The sequence below is a fragment of the Enhydra lutris genome, unplaced genomic scaffold (assembly GCF_002288905.1).
Source record: "Enhydra lutris kenyoni isolate GAN:26980312 unplaced genomic scaffold, ASM228890v2 scaffoldscaffold28, whole genome shotgun sequence".
Lineage (NCBI taxonomy): Eukaryota > Metazoa > Chordata > Mammalia > Carnivora > Mustelidae > Enhydra > Enhydra lutris.
Genome location: NW_019154112.1, coordinates 24,277,983 through 24,293,620, shown reverse-complemented (window position 1 = coordinate 24,293,620; position 15,638 = coordinate 24,277,983). Strand labels below are relative to the sequence as shown.

Sequence of the window (15,638 nt, the reverse complement as noted above, 5' to 3'; positions counted from 1 at the left end):
CTTCCTCCACAGCAGGTATCCTCCCTTGCTGGAACAGTAAGAATTCTGAAACAAAAATGATTTTGTCCATTTTGTCACAAATCACCACTTCATTTTTAGGTAGAGTTAGGACACTGTCCACGGCATTTACTTTTAGGCCCCAGACTAAACGTCAAGAGACCTGACTTCGAGCCCAGTTCTCCCACTGACTGGTTATAGGTTCTTTGGAAGGTCCTTTATTCTTTCTGGGTCTCAGTTTCTCATCCTTAAGGAGGAATTGGGAGTAAACGGTTTGATGAGATCCCTTAAAGCTCTAAAAAGCTGCCATGTTGATCCCGTTGCCTCTACCCCACGGTGTCAGATTACAAACCCATTCTTTATATGAAGTGGTGGGTGGAGCCCCAACTGGTACTATTGTGTTCAGTTCCCTTTCCCAGCGCACTTTCAAGGATAGCATTAGGCTTCCAGTGATACGTAATTCAATTAAGGGAAGGAAGGAAGAAAGAAAGAACCTACCAGTTTAACCAAATAGAAACCCCAGACTATGATTATAGTTTGAAAAAAGTATAAAAGTAGAAACTAAATGTGAAATTGATTATAAAAATATATGCCATATCTGTAAAATACTCTAGTGATTGAAAGTTAGAAACTAGGGGTGCCTGGGTGGCTCAGTGGGTTAAGCCTCTGCCTTTGGCTCAGGTCATGATCTCAGGGTCCTGGGATAGAGTCCCACAGGGGCTGCTCAGCAGGGAGCCTGCTTCTCCTTCTGCTTCTGCCTCTCACCCCAACTCATGTCTTTTCTCTCTCTCTTTCTCTCTCCTGCTAATAAATAAAATCTTTAAAAAAAAATTAAATAAAATCTAAAAAAAAAAAAAAGTAAGAAACTAGCTTGAAGCTATGCCCTGTTCTGGACTTTTTCCAAAAGGATGTGGAAGTGAGTGACAGTATTTGTATTTGTGGGGTGTTTTGTTTTTTAAAGAAGCCCTTGAGATCTATTGACTTACTTACGATTTTACTCTTTTGCAAAAAGTAGAATGCAGAAGAATCTTTATTTGGATGATTCCGATTTATTGGTGTTCTATTGATTTATGGAAAAGAGTTGTCCGGTTTGCAAAGTATTTGGTAGTTTATTTGCTTTTGCTTATTACTTTATTAAAGTGGCCTGATGGTATCACTCTAGGCACTGCTGTGAAAGCAAAGTGAAACATTTACGAGTTTTTGAGAACTCTTTGCTTGCTAATACTCAGCTACTATAGTGCCCATGTTTTTGAGAAACATGCCACGTTCAAATTTAAAGATGTTCTTCACGGTCTCAGTGGAAACTTCATCTAGCGGAGGCTTTCTTTGGCTTCCAGGCTGCAGAAATTTGTGAATTGTGGGAATGTAGCTGATTCTGGCCTTGAATTCCTAAAATGCAGAAGTATGCTATCCATGAGAAGAGAATATGGCAAAACAGACAAAATATAAATGATGCATATTTTTGCATGTGACAGAAAGTGTGTAAAAATTATATTCCTTATAGCTGGTAGGAGCAGGGGATAAAATGGAGTTTTCATTCATCGTGTGGCTTTGTGAAGCAATGCTACCCTCATAACAAACCAAGTTAGCAATATTTCTCAAGAACCACAAAAATGTTCATAGACTGTAATCACGTGACCCCATTTTTCAGACTGCATCCTAACGATACCATCTTAAATGTGGAAAAATGTATACCCATGAAGGTGCTGTTGTAACATTATTCATAAACGTAAATATTCCAGAGTATCCTAATGTATAACTAATAAATAGAAGTCCTTATGTCATGAGGATTTTTCCATGTCATTCTGTAATCTTGGAAAATACACCTTTAGGTGGTTGCATAAAATTCTACCCAATGGATGTGTCTTCATTTATGTAGACCCTTTTCAAGTACTGAATATTTCAACTGTTTATGATTTTCAGCATTTAAAATAAGGTTATTCTGAACACAGCACATAGAATTTTATATAATCATGAAATTTTTAAACAATAGTAGACCATGTTGTATCCAAATGAGGCAGACTACATAAAAATACCAAAGCATGCTTACAGCATAAGGTAAAGTGGGAAATTGTGGCTGCAGAATTACCCCAACTTGGGCAACAACTATTTTAAAGAAGCATATTTTTAAAAGGTTAGAAAGGAATCCATCAACACAGCCCTGGGATCGGGCCGAGGGTAGCGTCCGGGTCCCATCATCTGCTGACCGTATCGCTTGAGGCAAAGTTATTGCACCTCCTGGAGTCTTGTTTCCTATCCATTTTGAGAATGGAATAACATCAGTGAGATACTGTGCCTTTAGTGCTTGTTACAACGCCCGCCACATAAGAGTGTAGTTGATGGTTATGGTTATTGTTAAATAGTGACTGTGTTAGGATGGTAATATCCTAAATGTTTTCTGTCATCTTATCAAGGTTCTGCTACATCAGGGCAAAACCTTCGAGACTGAAAGCCTGTCAGAAGTCAGCCTCAGATCCCCATGCTGGCCCAGATGGCCCTCATCAGCTTTCCTATTCCACTTTACTTTTAAACTTGCTACCTTATATCAAGGTTATCATGTATGTGCTTGTCTCACCCACTAGGTGTGTTCCTTGAGGGCATCTTTGTATCTGTCGGGCAGGTCTTGGCATAAAGCAGTTAGTGGGTTCTTCAGTCATAATGAATGACTGAATGAAGGGATAAGTGAATGATACAAATTCACCCTTCCTGCAGTTCTTGGGAGTTATTTGGGTAGCACTACCTGTAGCAGAGGGAAGCCTGCTAGGACACTGGCTTTGCACTCTTCCGCCATTAAGATGACCTCTAGGAGCTGTATATCAGCCCAGCTCAGCCGATCACCCACGAGGAAATCTTGCCCATGGTCTCTGAGTGACTACAGGATAGTCGAGAAGAAGGTAGAGGATTTAGGAGCACACCTAGCAGATGACTTAAAGTCAGGGTGATTTGGCAGAAAGTCTTCTGGACGTTTAGAGACCTGGCTCCTAATCTTGGCCGCTGGCTAGCTGTGTGAGCACATATGAATCCCATCTCTGAGGGCTTCAGCTTGTTCATCAAAAGAGGTGGGATAAGGGCACTTGGGTGGCTCAGGCGGTGAAGCGCCTGCTTTCTGCTCAGGTCATGGTCCCAGGGTCCTGGGATCAGGTCCCTCATCGGGCTCCTTGTTCGGCGGGGAGCCTGCTCCTCCCTCTGCCTGCCGCTCTCCCTGCTTGTGCCCTCTCTCTGACAAATAAATAAAATCTTTAAAAAAAAAAAAAAAAAAAAAGATGTGGGACAGCCTGAATCCTCCTGAGTTTTCTGAACCCCAGAAACAGCCTAATTCCACACACCTATGTCTTCTTTTCATTACATCCCCTGTACCTATTCTATGAAACTTTATAGAATAATTTTACCCCCACAGCCAGGATTGATGGTCCTCCCAGGTCTGGGGTGATGATTCTCTACTCACACCATCTGAGGTCAGGATTCTTAGTAGGGTGCTGCTTTTTGTGGGAGAACATCCTGCTCACAGGGACCCACGCCTCATTTCTGTAAGCAGATTTTCTTCTAATAGGGCTCTGAGTTAGAGGTCGCCTTGAGTCACAATCAATTGAATGTAAAAGATTGGAGTAGAAGGTCACTACGGTATTGTCTAGCCCTCAAACTCTGTGACTTTGTGGCACTTGGACGTGGGATGAGGAGGTAGAGAGACCTGAGTAGAGGCCCCAGTGTGGTGAGTTGTGTGCCATCAGGCAAACCTTGCTTCGTCTGCAAAATGGGGATAACATTGACACATCTTTCCTGGAGTTAAAAGATGACACGGAGTCATGCATGCAAAATGTATGGCACGGTGCTTAGCACAGAGTAAGCACTTAGCAGAAGTGAACCATCAGGTGATTAGCTCTGTTGTGGTGATGATGACGATGATGATGATAACTGTTTTTAGCCACAAGAGAACTCTCTGTACTTCATAGTATCTCACAACAAAAACTTAAGCCATTGGGAATAGTGATGTTAAACATTCATTCCATTGTCGATACTGGTAAAACTACAAGATAAAAATCGCTTAAGTGGCGCCTGGGTGGCTCAGTGGGTTAAGCCTCTGCCTTCGGCTCAGGTCATGATCCCAGGGTCCTGGGATCAAGCCCCGAGTCGGGCTCTCTGCTCAGCGGGGAGCCTGCTTCCTCCTCTCTCTCTGCCTGCCTCTCTGCCTACTTGTGATCTCTGTTTGTCAAATAAATAAATAAAATCTTCAAAGAAAATGCAGAGACAGTGAAGAGTAGTACTATTTGGGGAAAAATTGTTTTCTTAACATTTTCAGTATTGTGTAGAATTCTGATAAGCCTTATAAAGTCCCCTGAGCCTTGGTACTATGAAGTGTATTTTATAAATAATATCCATCCTTTCCCCTCACTCTCCCTCTCTAATTAGTGTGGGTTTTTTTTTTTTCCCCCGTAGAATCATCTTGATAAGACCCGGTTTTTACTCCAGAATTAAATCAAGCAACTGAAATTCTGTCAGCACTAGAACCACAAATTTTGCTGAAGTTATTCATGAAATCCTTTAGAAAAAGAACAAAATGTAGAAGACCGGGGTGCGAGGAAGGAGGGCAGACTTGTTTTGTAACTGCAATGGAGGGAAAAGTTTTGCTTTCACAAAGTGTTTTTGGGATCTTTCATCCACTGAAGTTCTTTACTTTGAGGTTATTGAAGTTCTCTACTCAGAGTTTATTGCTTTTTCTCCCCCTTGATCCAAGTCACAGGGCAAGACAGAAGTTTGTCACTTACCTTCTCATAGACAGGGAAGAATCTTGTAGTGGCTTTTTCAAGGATGTATTCAAGATTCATCTCCTTTTCTCCAGGCAGGGAGAGTGGAAAGAACATAATCATGTCGCTCAGGTCCCTCAAGCCCTCTACATACGTGTCAATCCTAGAGAAGGGTCCATAATTCAAAAGAGTTGCAGATAAAGGAACCATCATTTCAGTAGCCAAAGAAACAAGTTAACGAATGCTGGAGTGCCTCCTGCCTCGTGGCTGGTATCTCAGTGACCCATGAGTTAAAATCAAGTATTTCTGCCTGCCTGCTCTTCCTCTGAGATCTTAAGATCAATTTGAGAAATAGAAAAATAATAGGACTAAAGTGTGGGAGCAATTATGTGAGTGTGAATATCAACTGTGTGATGTAAGTGCTAATTAAAACACACACAAAGTATTAAAATAATCCTAAAGTCATAAATGAGGCAAAAATCATATTTGACTATTTTAAAGTTATAATAACAGTGAAATGACCCCTGTCTATAAATGTTGAGGAATAGATCACCAGGGACCTCTATGCTGCCAACAACTTCTCTGTCTGGATTGAAGGTTCTCAAACTTAGTAGAACAATTCAAGAAGGCACAGGACTGACAGGACAAGTTCCCCCTTGTCACCACTCACATCTCTGTGCCAGAATGAATCAAAAAATAGATTTCATGTTAGACAAGGTACCGTGGCATAGTGAAAAGACTACTGGTCTGGGCACTGGGAAACCACTGCCCTGGTCCAAAGTGAGTCTCCTAATCTTTTGGATCCATAGTTCTTTTAACTTTAACCTAGAATAGCAATGAGTATCTTGAAATGGCCTGAAATTCTTTGCTACTTCTGCCATTGAGAATAAGTCTCATTCTCTCTTTGAATCTGAATGGGCCTCGGGGACATGCTTGACCAACAGAATGTGGGGAAGTAATTTCTGAGACTTCCAAGACTAGGTCATAAGACGCCTTAAGCTTCCACCTGGCAGTCTCCAAAATTTCACTCTGAGGGAAGTCAGCCACCTCATCGAAGAAGCTCAAGCTGGTCAAGTCATGTGGAGGAAGAGACATACCCTGCCAGGCCCATTTGTTCCAGCTCTCCCAACCTAGGCACCAGACATCTGAGAGAAGAACTGCCTGAGAGACCCTGAAAGGGTGCCATCCAGCTGATTCCTGTTAGCTCACAGAACCCTCAGATGTGGTATCTGCAGCAAATAGCTCAGGTCATGATCTCAGGGTCCTGGGATCGGGCCCCACATCGGGCTCTCTGCTCATCAGGGAGCTTGCTTCCCCCTGCCTCTCTGCCTACTTGTGATCTCTCTCTCCCTCTGTCAAATAATTAAATTTTTAAAAAAAGAAAAGGAAAGAGATGTAGCGGGTTAATCTGGGTTATCCAAGAGGTAATAAGGAGTATCAGAGACCACTAAAGGTCAAACATTCCAGGAGCCACTTCGCTCCCACTGGCCAGGGGTAGGACAATTTGAGCATAAATAAGAGTAACAACTGAAGTGAATTGAAACGCATCAAAGATACATAAAATGAAGAGCCCATAGTGACACTAGAACAATAACAATTAATTGGTAGGACACAGATGAACCAACTCATCTGGAAAACTGGTAAACAAAAGTCTACCATGTCTTTCCTAGAGGAAATTGTATTCCAGATAACCAGATGGTAGATGAAGGAAAGTTTTTCTTTGTAGAAGTATCCCAGATAATAAATGCAGAAGGAATGATAGCACTGAACACCAATGGCTGTTACTATCATAAAGAAAGGACAAGCAGACATTTTTTGCTTCCTGATTGGGGAATGCACCAATACCTATGAAATAGTGCTGCAAAAACCACTAGAACTTGAGTCTGATAAGACCTCTATATCTAACGACCAAATGACAGGAAACACAGAGACAGAAGAATGGGTTAAACTACACTGCTGGGATGCAATCAGCAGAAATTTGGCAATTAGATTCGGTTAGAAAGCAAGAGAAAGCTTATGTTAAAATTTAAAAATACAAGATCTATTTCAAAAATTTTACTGCTTTAAGCATTTTAAAGTTGTTTCTGAAGATATATATATATTCTTTAAAACCATGAGAAATTTATTTAAAACACACCCCCTTTGGTAAAAATGGACTATTTGTTGTTTACCAACTAATAGTTTTCTAATTCTGTGCAATAATTTGTAATTGAGTGTTGCTGTTTTAAAATTCAGTTAAGACAAGACTGTTTGCTGGTTTGTAGACAGGTCTGCCCATTGCAAAGGGACAAGTGTGTACATGTGAAAATTAAGAATGTGTGGGACACTGGGGGGCCGGCGGGGGCAGGGGGGCTATCTGGTGAACCAGAGACTAAGGAGGTGGTTTCCAAAGGCTACTTCCTGAATCAGTTTCCCAACTTCCCACTCCAAATTTTGAGTTTGTTCTTGTGATTTACCCTGTGCTTTACTCCCACCTAGTGGAGAGAAACAAAGATTGCAACAGGAAGAGGCAGACTTCCTTCACTGGTTTTTGTCCTTGCTTTGTTCTCAATACAGAATCAGAAAATGAAATAAACTGGGTAATTGGCCATAAATCGATAATTGTTTAAAGTAAATGTGTTCATACAGTTTATTTCACCATTATCTCTCCTTTGATGTGTTAGAGTTTTCCATAATAAGATATTAAAAAACAAGAAAAGAATTTTCATTCCATCAAGAGCTACATAGGATTGCTAACATGACTAAAGGTTAGAATTTCCTTTTTTTTTTTTTTTAAATTTCGTTTTAAGTAAGAAGTAGTTGTTGTTACCAGGCTTGTTCCTGTAGGTTCCTTCCGTACAAGTTGTATTTTGCAGCTAGGTATCGTAGGATAGCTCTGGTTTCTACCAAATTCATTCCATCCATTTGGACCATGGGCACTTGTTCATACATCAGGGTTCCACCTTTAAAGGTACAAAGGAAAGTTGGGCTCTTTACTGTCCCTGATGGAAGCAACGGAGTCTTCTTTAACTCTTAAGGTGCTACAGATGGGACTACGTAATTGAATAGGATTAAAATATATTAGAGACTTCTCCAAAAGGAGAAATATTTATGCATTTATTCACAGAAAGACATGCGGAGGGCAAGACTTATGGCTGAGTCCTCTGGGAGATACAACAAAGTGCAGAGAAGCTTTCTCTCTAGCCAAGAATGTCCCTTTCTCATCACTTATTCTCCATTCCTGTGGCCACCCTGCTGGTGAGACTCTCTTTCCCTCCAAACCATTGTTAATAATGTCCTAGCTGTTAACTCAACCCTCACAGGGCCCTCTTTTTTTTTTAATTAAATTAAATTAAATTAAATTTAATTTAATTTAATTTAATTTAATTTAATTGTGTGTGTGTGTGTTCCAAAATTCATTGTTTATGCCCTACACCCAGTGCTCCCATGTCCCTTTTTTTTTTTTAATTAAGCTTTTTAATTTTAATTCCAGGACAGTTAACATACGGTGTTCTATTAGTTCCAGGCATACAATATAAGGATTCACCAATTCTGTGCATTCCTCCACGCTCACCAAGGTGAGTGCGCTCTTTAACCCCCTTCACCTATTTCACCCATCCCCCACCCTCCTCCCAGTTTGTTCTCTATAGTTAAGAGTCTGGTGGGGTTTTTTTTGTGCTTGGTTTTTGTTTTTGTTTTTTGGCTTGTCTCTTGTTTTCATTGTTCATTGGTCTTGTTTCTTGAATTCCACGTACGAGTGAAGTCATATCATATTTGTCTTTCTCTGGCTGGCTTGTTTTGCTTAGCATTGTACCCTCTAGGTCGGTCCATGTCGTTGCAAATGACAAGATTTCATTCCTTTTTTCGCTGAGTTATATTCCGTGGTATACAGATACCACATCTTCTTTATCTATTCATCTACTGGTGGACACTTGGACCGCTGCCATCATTTGGCTATTGCAAATAGTGCTGCGATAAACATAGAGTGCATATATCTCTTCGGATTACTGTTTTCATATTCTTTGGGTCAATACCCAAAGAGTGGGATTCCTCGATCAGAGGGTAGCTCTATTTTTAACTTTTTGAGGAACCTCCAGTCTGTTTTCCATAGTGGCTGCAGGAGCTTGCATTCCCTCCAACAGTGCACGAGGGTTCCTTTTTCTCCACATCCTCACCAACACTTGTCTTTTCTCGTGGTACTGGTTTTAGCCATTCTGACAGGTGTGAGGTGACCCCTCATTGTGGTTTTGATTTGCATTTCCAGATGACGAGTGATGCTGAGCAGATGGGCCCTTCTTATCTCTCCCACATGCACTGCCTGCTTGTTTTCCTGGAGTCATAACACCGGCTTAAGCCTTTCCATTACTCCTCTTCACTTAGAAGACAATAACATTTAACCTCAACCTGGAATTCAAAGCACTCCTTGACATTTCCCTCCATGTACTTTTCTCATGTTGTTCCATGCCAACTCTCCTACATGAACCTGAGTCCCAGCGGCCTCCCATCAGAGAGACAGCTCTTTGTTTTGTCTTTCTTGTTCAGTCTTCCAGGGAATCCTTGCATTACACAACAATGGCAACTTAAAAGGGCAGTGGTTTAATTTAAAAGAATTCCACTCTCTGCCCCATCCTTCCCTCCCTCCGTCCGTCTGAGTCTGTCTGACGCTTCCTCAGAAAGGCAACAGTAAAGATAGCACTTTTCCCACTTTTCCTTAAGTTGAGCCAGTTCTCTGGACTGAATCCATGGCAAGAACATTCTGGTTTTTCTGCAATTGCCTCCAGGTTTCACTATCAGGACACTTCCTGCCCCCAAATTACATCAGCCAGGACCCAGGGGGAGGCAGAAGTTACTTGAAGCATACCGAGTTACAAAGAAGATGACTAGGTCCTGGAGACCTGAGAGGCAACAAAGGGACAGTACAGTATCATGATGGTGACAGCTGCAGAAAGTATCATCCCTAGGGCTAAGGAAACAAGGAGATGGTGCTGAAATTATTACAATTTAGCTTGGGGGCAGGGCTCCTCCTGCTGTGAACACCCATTTGCTTGTTTCAAGACCCAAGTGCTGCCTTCCTGACAGATATCGTAGATATTGTCTGCCTAATTTTCTCCACTCTTAGAGTGTGTGTGTGTGTGTGTGTGGGTGCGCACATGCCTCTCAGAGATCTCATCCTTGGTCAAATGTAGCTAACATGCAAGCCTTTTTTTCCCTCACCTTGGATTAATCTCTCAAATTCTTCACGTGTTTCAAAAAGTTCTTCTTCAAACTAAAGAACGAAAGAAAGAATATAAGAATATGTTGCTACTATCATTTTTATTGTTATTCTTACTTTTGATATCATGGAAAAAGAGTTGAGTAGAAGTAAAAGGTCTAACCACCAAGGAAACCAATGTTTCAAGTAATTATTGAATGCATACTGGCCTTTTCCGGGTTCGATGGACCTAAGGATGTTTTTATATAAAACCAAAGTGAAGGGTTTACTGAATTCAGGTGACTGAGTAATACTGATACCACCTGTTGTGTGGCCGGAGCCTTTCAGGTAGACTTCCCAGATCACAATCTGAAAGCAGGCTACTACTCCCCTTCATTGGCTCAGATAAGTTACTCTCTTCTAATTTCAGTTTCCTAATGTGTGAAAATGAAGCTACTGCCTACGCATGATGTTGTCATGATGGCTAAAAGAGATCCTATCTAAGGAAGACTAACTCTCACCTTTGGCTCAATATTGAACGTTGTTACTGTTTGCCTCAGAACTTTCCCTTGGGTGGTGTTTGTTGTCCCTCATTTCCAGGGTTCGAGAACAAGCAAGTGTTAGTTTGATCATTCTATTCTATATTCTCTTTTTAAACCCAAGAGGCTTAGACACAGAAAAATAAAATTGCCTCAAATCTCAGGAACTACGTGGTGGCAATGGAACAATAGTACTGAGTAAACTCAAAAGACACTTTGTGGCATTAAGGAAACAAAAATCGAGGTGTAGTTTGTATCTTGTTGCTTTCAACATCTTGTCTTAGATGTCTGTTTTGTTAAATTATTACCAGTTAACTTCTGGATACTTTAAAATCTATCTTTAAAACACATCCATAGATTGGACATGTGCATTTTGTACAGTATAATTTTAATAGAAAATTTAAATGAAATGAGTTTTCTGTATTCTTTCTGTCATCATTATTAGAGATGGAAAACCCAACATGTACTTGGAAAACAGTTTTTTCCCCCAAAGATTCTATTCTACCCCTATTGTCACAAAAATAATTTTTAAATTTTACATGTATAATTTGGAATGATGAAAAAATATTAAGAAAAGATATTGATAATGTGGTTCCCTGGTGGTGTTCCTGGATATTTAAAATTAAACCAAGATAGCAGATCACCCTCATTCCTAAACCTTGAAGACCAGCATTAACTATAACTCTTGGTGCTCTTCTTTTCCAAGCCTTCACATGATGCTTATGAAGCCCAGAGAGGTTAAGTGACTTCCCTAAAGTCCCTCAGCTAAAAGGTGGAAGAACCAGGGCTAGAATCCCTTCCCTCCAAACCCACTACATTTTAAAGATAGCATCATTTTGCTAACTGTGTAATTTGTATTTCGATAATTTTTATAGGAAAAAGTCACCCCAAAGTTGACAGCAAATATGAGAATACAGATAGGGATAACAAGGGTATAAAACCTTCCCAAAAAGCATTTTTCCTAAATTTGAATATTACTTACGACTTTCATATAGTGTGATGGGGGGGGGAGTATAACTTTATGGTTTCAATTTCTCCTCGAATACCTCATGTCAGGTGCTCCAGGGTAACTTTTACCATCTGCTTTGGCCAAGCTGTAAAAGATCAGGACTTGGAGCCCAAACTCCAATTCCAAGCCAGGCGTTACCAGGTCAATCCCTGAGAGAAGGCCGGGGAGAGGGCCGCACCCAGGAACTCATAATCTGGGTGCGGCCATGGACCAGCATGGGATACAGCAAAGCTCCACAGACCACATACCATCCGGGGAATTTTCTGGTAGGTTTAGACTGAGTTTGACCAGATCACACAGCAAAGGTTTCCCACCTGAATTTTGTTTTGTTTTGTTTTGTTTTTTAAAGATTTTATTTATTTGACAGAGAGAGATCACAAGTAGGCAGAGAGGCAGGCAGAGAGAGAGAGGGGAGGAGGTAGGCTCCCTGCGGAGCAGAGAGCTGGACAGAGGGCTCAATCCCAGGACCCTGGGATCATGACCTGAGCTGAAGGCAGAGGCTTTAACCCACTGAGCCACCCAGGCGCCCCTGAATGTTTTTGTTTTGAAGGGTGTGTCTTCCTCAGCGATAGCTTTTGCTGGAAAGCTTACTGTAAGAGGGGCCCTGGGCTCTAAGAGTAAATGAAGCAGGGCCATTTTAACAAAGTTGTGTATGTGAGAGCATGTGGATTTCACTTTTGAAAATTTGCCATGACTCACATCAAAAGGAAAAATCAGGCACGGAAGGTCAATATTGACTATAGAATTTTCTTCTAATTATGACCAGCTACAATATCAACTCTGAATATAAAAACTGTGAGGAGTCAGAAGATCCAGGAAGGACCTTCATATGGTTCAGAAAGAATTGTCCTTTTATTGTTTTGAAGAAATGACAAGTTCAAAAATTTTTTTAAATTATTATATACTAAAAAATAGTGCGCCCTCTGGAGAAATTAGAATGTTTTTGATAGGTGGGTTTTGAGTTCACGTTGTCTCCTGTGTACTTTGCAATATTTTATCCAGATCTAATGCTAATGCAACAATACATAAAAATTGGGATTTATAAAAAAAAATTGGGATTTATAAAATAATTATCAAGGAATGACCCTTATTCCCCGCTGCCATCATTTATTCCTCTCTCTTTTATCCATCTCAGTATGGATGGATCTCAAAGACATAATATTGAGTGCAAGGAGGAAAATATAGAATTCACAAAGGGAAACACATAAATTCTTTCAAAAGGCACAGAAGTCAGTGTTTGGTGAGGACACACATAAATGTAAAAATATAAAGGCTGGACTAACTGGATAGCGGTTATTTAAGTGGACATGGGTGTGATGGCTGGACTGAATTTTAGCTTTATCTGGGGGCGCCTGGGTGGCTCAGTGGGTTAAAGCCTCTGCCTTCAGCTCAGGTCATGATCTCGGGGTCTTGGGAGCAAGCACCGCATCGGGCTCTCTGCCCAGCGGGGAGCCTGCTTCCCTTCCTCTCTCTCTGCCTGCCTCTCTGCCTGCTTGTGATCTCTGTCTGTCAAATGAATAAATAAAATCTTAAAAAAAAAAAAAAGAATGAATGAACGAATTTTAGCTTTATCTGTTAAGAGTATATGAATATATTACCCCCCCCTTTTTTTTAAGACTGAAGGCAATGGGCACCTGGGTGGCTCAGTCATTAAGCATCTGCCTTTGGCTCAGGTCATGATCCCAGGGTGCTGGAGTGGAGCCCCACATCAGGCTCCTTGATAGGTGGTAAGCCTGCTTCTCCCTCTCCAACTCCCCCTGCTTGTGTATCCCTCTCTCCCTGTCTCTCTCTCTGTCAAATAAATAAAAATCTTTAAAAAAAAAAAAAGACTGAAGGCAAATATGACAAAATAACAGTAATTTCTCATTCCACATAATGGCATCATGTTTGTTTATTATAACATTCTTTATACTTTACATATTTTCAAAATTTTAATTTAAAGTTTAAGAAAATTCCTAACAAAATAATTTTTGAAAAAAGTAATAATGAGCTTTTCACAAGGATTTGCTGCTTTATTATAGCCGAAATTCTTAACCTGGGGGCCTAGGATACAGTTGTGTATTTTGTGGCTTCTTGGAGTCCCTACAATTATATGCACATGGGGCGTTTTCCTGGGAAGCAGCTTCATGGCTTTCTTCAGATTCTAGTATAAAACATCTGTTCTCTTCTCCTAAAATGTCTTCATTCCTCTGTACCACCAGATACCATAAAATGGTATGTTTCATAAAATATTTAAATAATAAACTGTGTCCTAAGCTGCGTTCATATACGGTATCTGCACTCCTAGTGAACAAATGAATGTTATGTCTACTGTCAGGGCCCAAACAGAACACAGAGCATCCTAACAAGTACCAAGTGAGTGGGATTACATGCTATTTGCACGTTAAACCACTGAGTGTGAAGAAAACTCCCTGTTCTTTCATCTTTGGGTCTAAGAAACCACTTAGGAGTGACTAGAAAAAAAAAATTCTGCATGGGTTACAGAAGAGGCTAATTGTTTTATATTCACAGTGAATGTGTATACAGATACAAATATTTATCTTTGAAAGGTCAGTATAAACTTCAATAGCAGCTTTGAAGTACGTTGAGAATAGAATTTTTTTAAAAGATTTTATTTATTTATTTAACACATAGACAGAGATCACAAGTAGGCAGAGAGGCAGGCAGAGAGAGGGGGAAGCAGGCTCCCTGCTGAGCAGAGAGCCTGACGCAGGGCTCGATCCCAGGATCCTGAGATCATGACCTGAGCTGAAGGCACAGGCTTTAACCCACTGAGCCACCCAGGCACCCTGAAAATAGTCTTTTTAAAATTCATTAAAGTATAGGATGGTTATATTTTTGGTAATGAATGATATGTTCTTACATCAGTATCTCTGAGACCCTTCTGTGCATTTAAAGAAAACTACCTGTTTCTCAATATTCATGAGACAAATGTAGTTAAATAAATCCAACACTTGGCTGACAAGGATGAAATGAAAAGAGGCTGTTTGCTAGAACGAGTCCCTTCCTTCCTTCCTTCCTTCCTTGTCTCCTTCCTCCCTCCCTTCCTTTCTTTATTAGTCATGATTACTTCACCGTGGGTCCGCTCAGTCCCCACAACCAGTTTCCACGATATGTGAGTGCGTACTTAAAAGAACTAACTCATTCACTCACAGCCTAGTATCTAAAGGGCAGGTGGCAAAATTGGCTTTTTGGTCAGGAATCATAGGCGTTTCCTACACCTGCTCCCCAAGGAAGTGCTCAACGACCCCATGATGAAAATAATACGAATAAATCCAGCGTCTTACCTCTATTCCTGCTGCAGCCAAGAGCCACCGGATGGACTCCATTCGGCCTTGGCCATTGAAGTAGTGAAGCTTGGGTTTCCCCGCCATGCTTACGGCTTCCTGCGAACCGACAGAGAAAGACTGATGAAGACTCTTCTTCACAGACAGCGAGCGAGGGGAGAGAAATGCAACCGGACAGAGCAGTGCGAAGTCGTGCTTTGGACTTGTGCCCCAAATCACAGCTGTTCCTCATCCCCAAGGCTGCCCATGTTCCGTGTTCCGTCTCACAAATGGAGTTTATCGTCACACATTGGAGTTCTCAACACCGAATGGAATAACCAATACATTTTTAAATATAGAGAGAGGATAAGTGAGGAAGCCAGATAGAAAGAATTCAAAAAGAAGACTCTGACCAGCTTTTCCTCCTGTAGCATGTGATGACCTTCTAGCTTTCCAATCCTTTCCCTTTTTATCCAGACAGATCCTCCTCCCTCCTCTTGCCAGCACAGCCCAGACTGGCAAAACTGGGTGAGATTAGGGGAGGCTGATGCTTTTCCCTTTCCAAATTAATCTTGGGACTTTAATTCAGGTGTCCTCCGGAACCTGGAGACAGGATTCGAGAGGATTTTCGATGACTCATTAGGATTTAAGGCAAAAGTGCAGAGTTAGGCACGGTGGGTTTTTTCACACTTTCTTTTTCCTCCGAAAATGAAAATAGCTTTTTTAGAAGAAAACCGTCGCTTGCTTAAAAAAGGTGAAGTAGTACAGAAATTAAAAGCCCATCCACGTCACCCCCAGGATCACCTGTGAGGCTTGTGGGACATGAGGGAGTGGCCTTGGTGGGGAGACAGGCTCTGGACATTCAAAAGTAGCTTGGGGTCCCTGGAGAGGTGGGTCCCTGGGAGCACGGGAGGC

General features: G+C 41.2%; 1 protein-coding gene across 1 annotated transcript; it reads right to left on the bottom strand.

Annotated features, from left to right (window-relative positions):
- Positions 1-1,062: 1,062 nt before the first annotated feature.
- LOC111152337 (glutathione S-transferase-like) lies at positions 1,063-14,843 on the bottom strand. Its single transcript, XM_022510837.1, has 6 exons — positions 14,745-14,843; positions 9,933-9,984; positions 7,549-7,681; positions 4,761-4,902; positions 2,738-2,869; positions 1,063-1,386 (listed from the first exon to the last, which is right to left on the bottom strand). The coding sequence occupies exons 1-6, from the start codon at positions 14,829-14,831 to the stop codon at positions 1,216-1,218; spliced, it is 717 nt and encodes a 238-aa protein (XP_022366545.1). The 5' UTR covers positions 14,832-14,843; the 3' UTR covers positions 1,063-1,215.
- Between the last annotated feature and the right edge of the window lie 795 nt (positions 14,844-15,638).

Excerpts from the sequence above, each read along its gene's own strand:
- LOC111152337 (XM_022510837.1), bottom strand. The coding sequence starts at position 14,831 with ATGGCGGGGAAACCCAAGCTTCACTACTTCAATGGCCAAGGCCGAATG. Across the intron at positions 9,985-14,744 it reads TGGCTGCAGCAGGAATAGAG|TTTGAAGAAGAACTTTTTGA; the intron begins GTAAGACGCTGG and ends TTCGTTCTTTAG. Across the intron at positions 1,387-2,737 it reads CAGGCTTCCCTCTGCTACAG|GAATTCAAGGCCAGAATCAG; the intron begins GTAGTGCTACCC and ends TCTGCATTTTAG.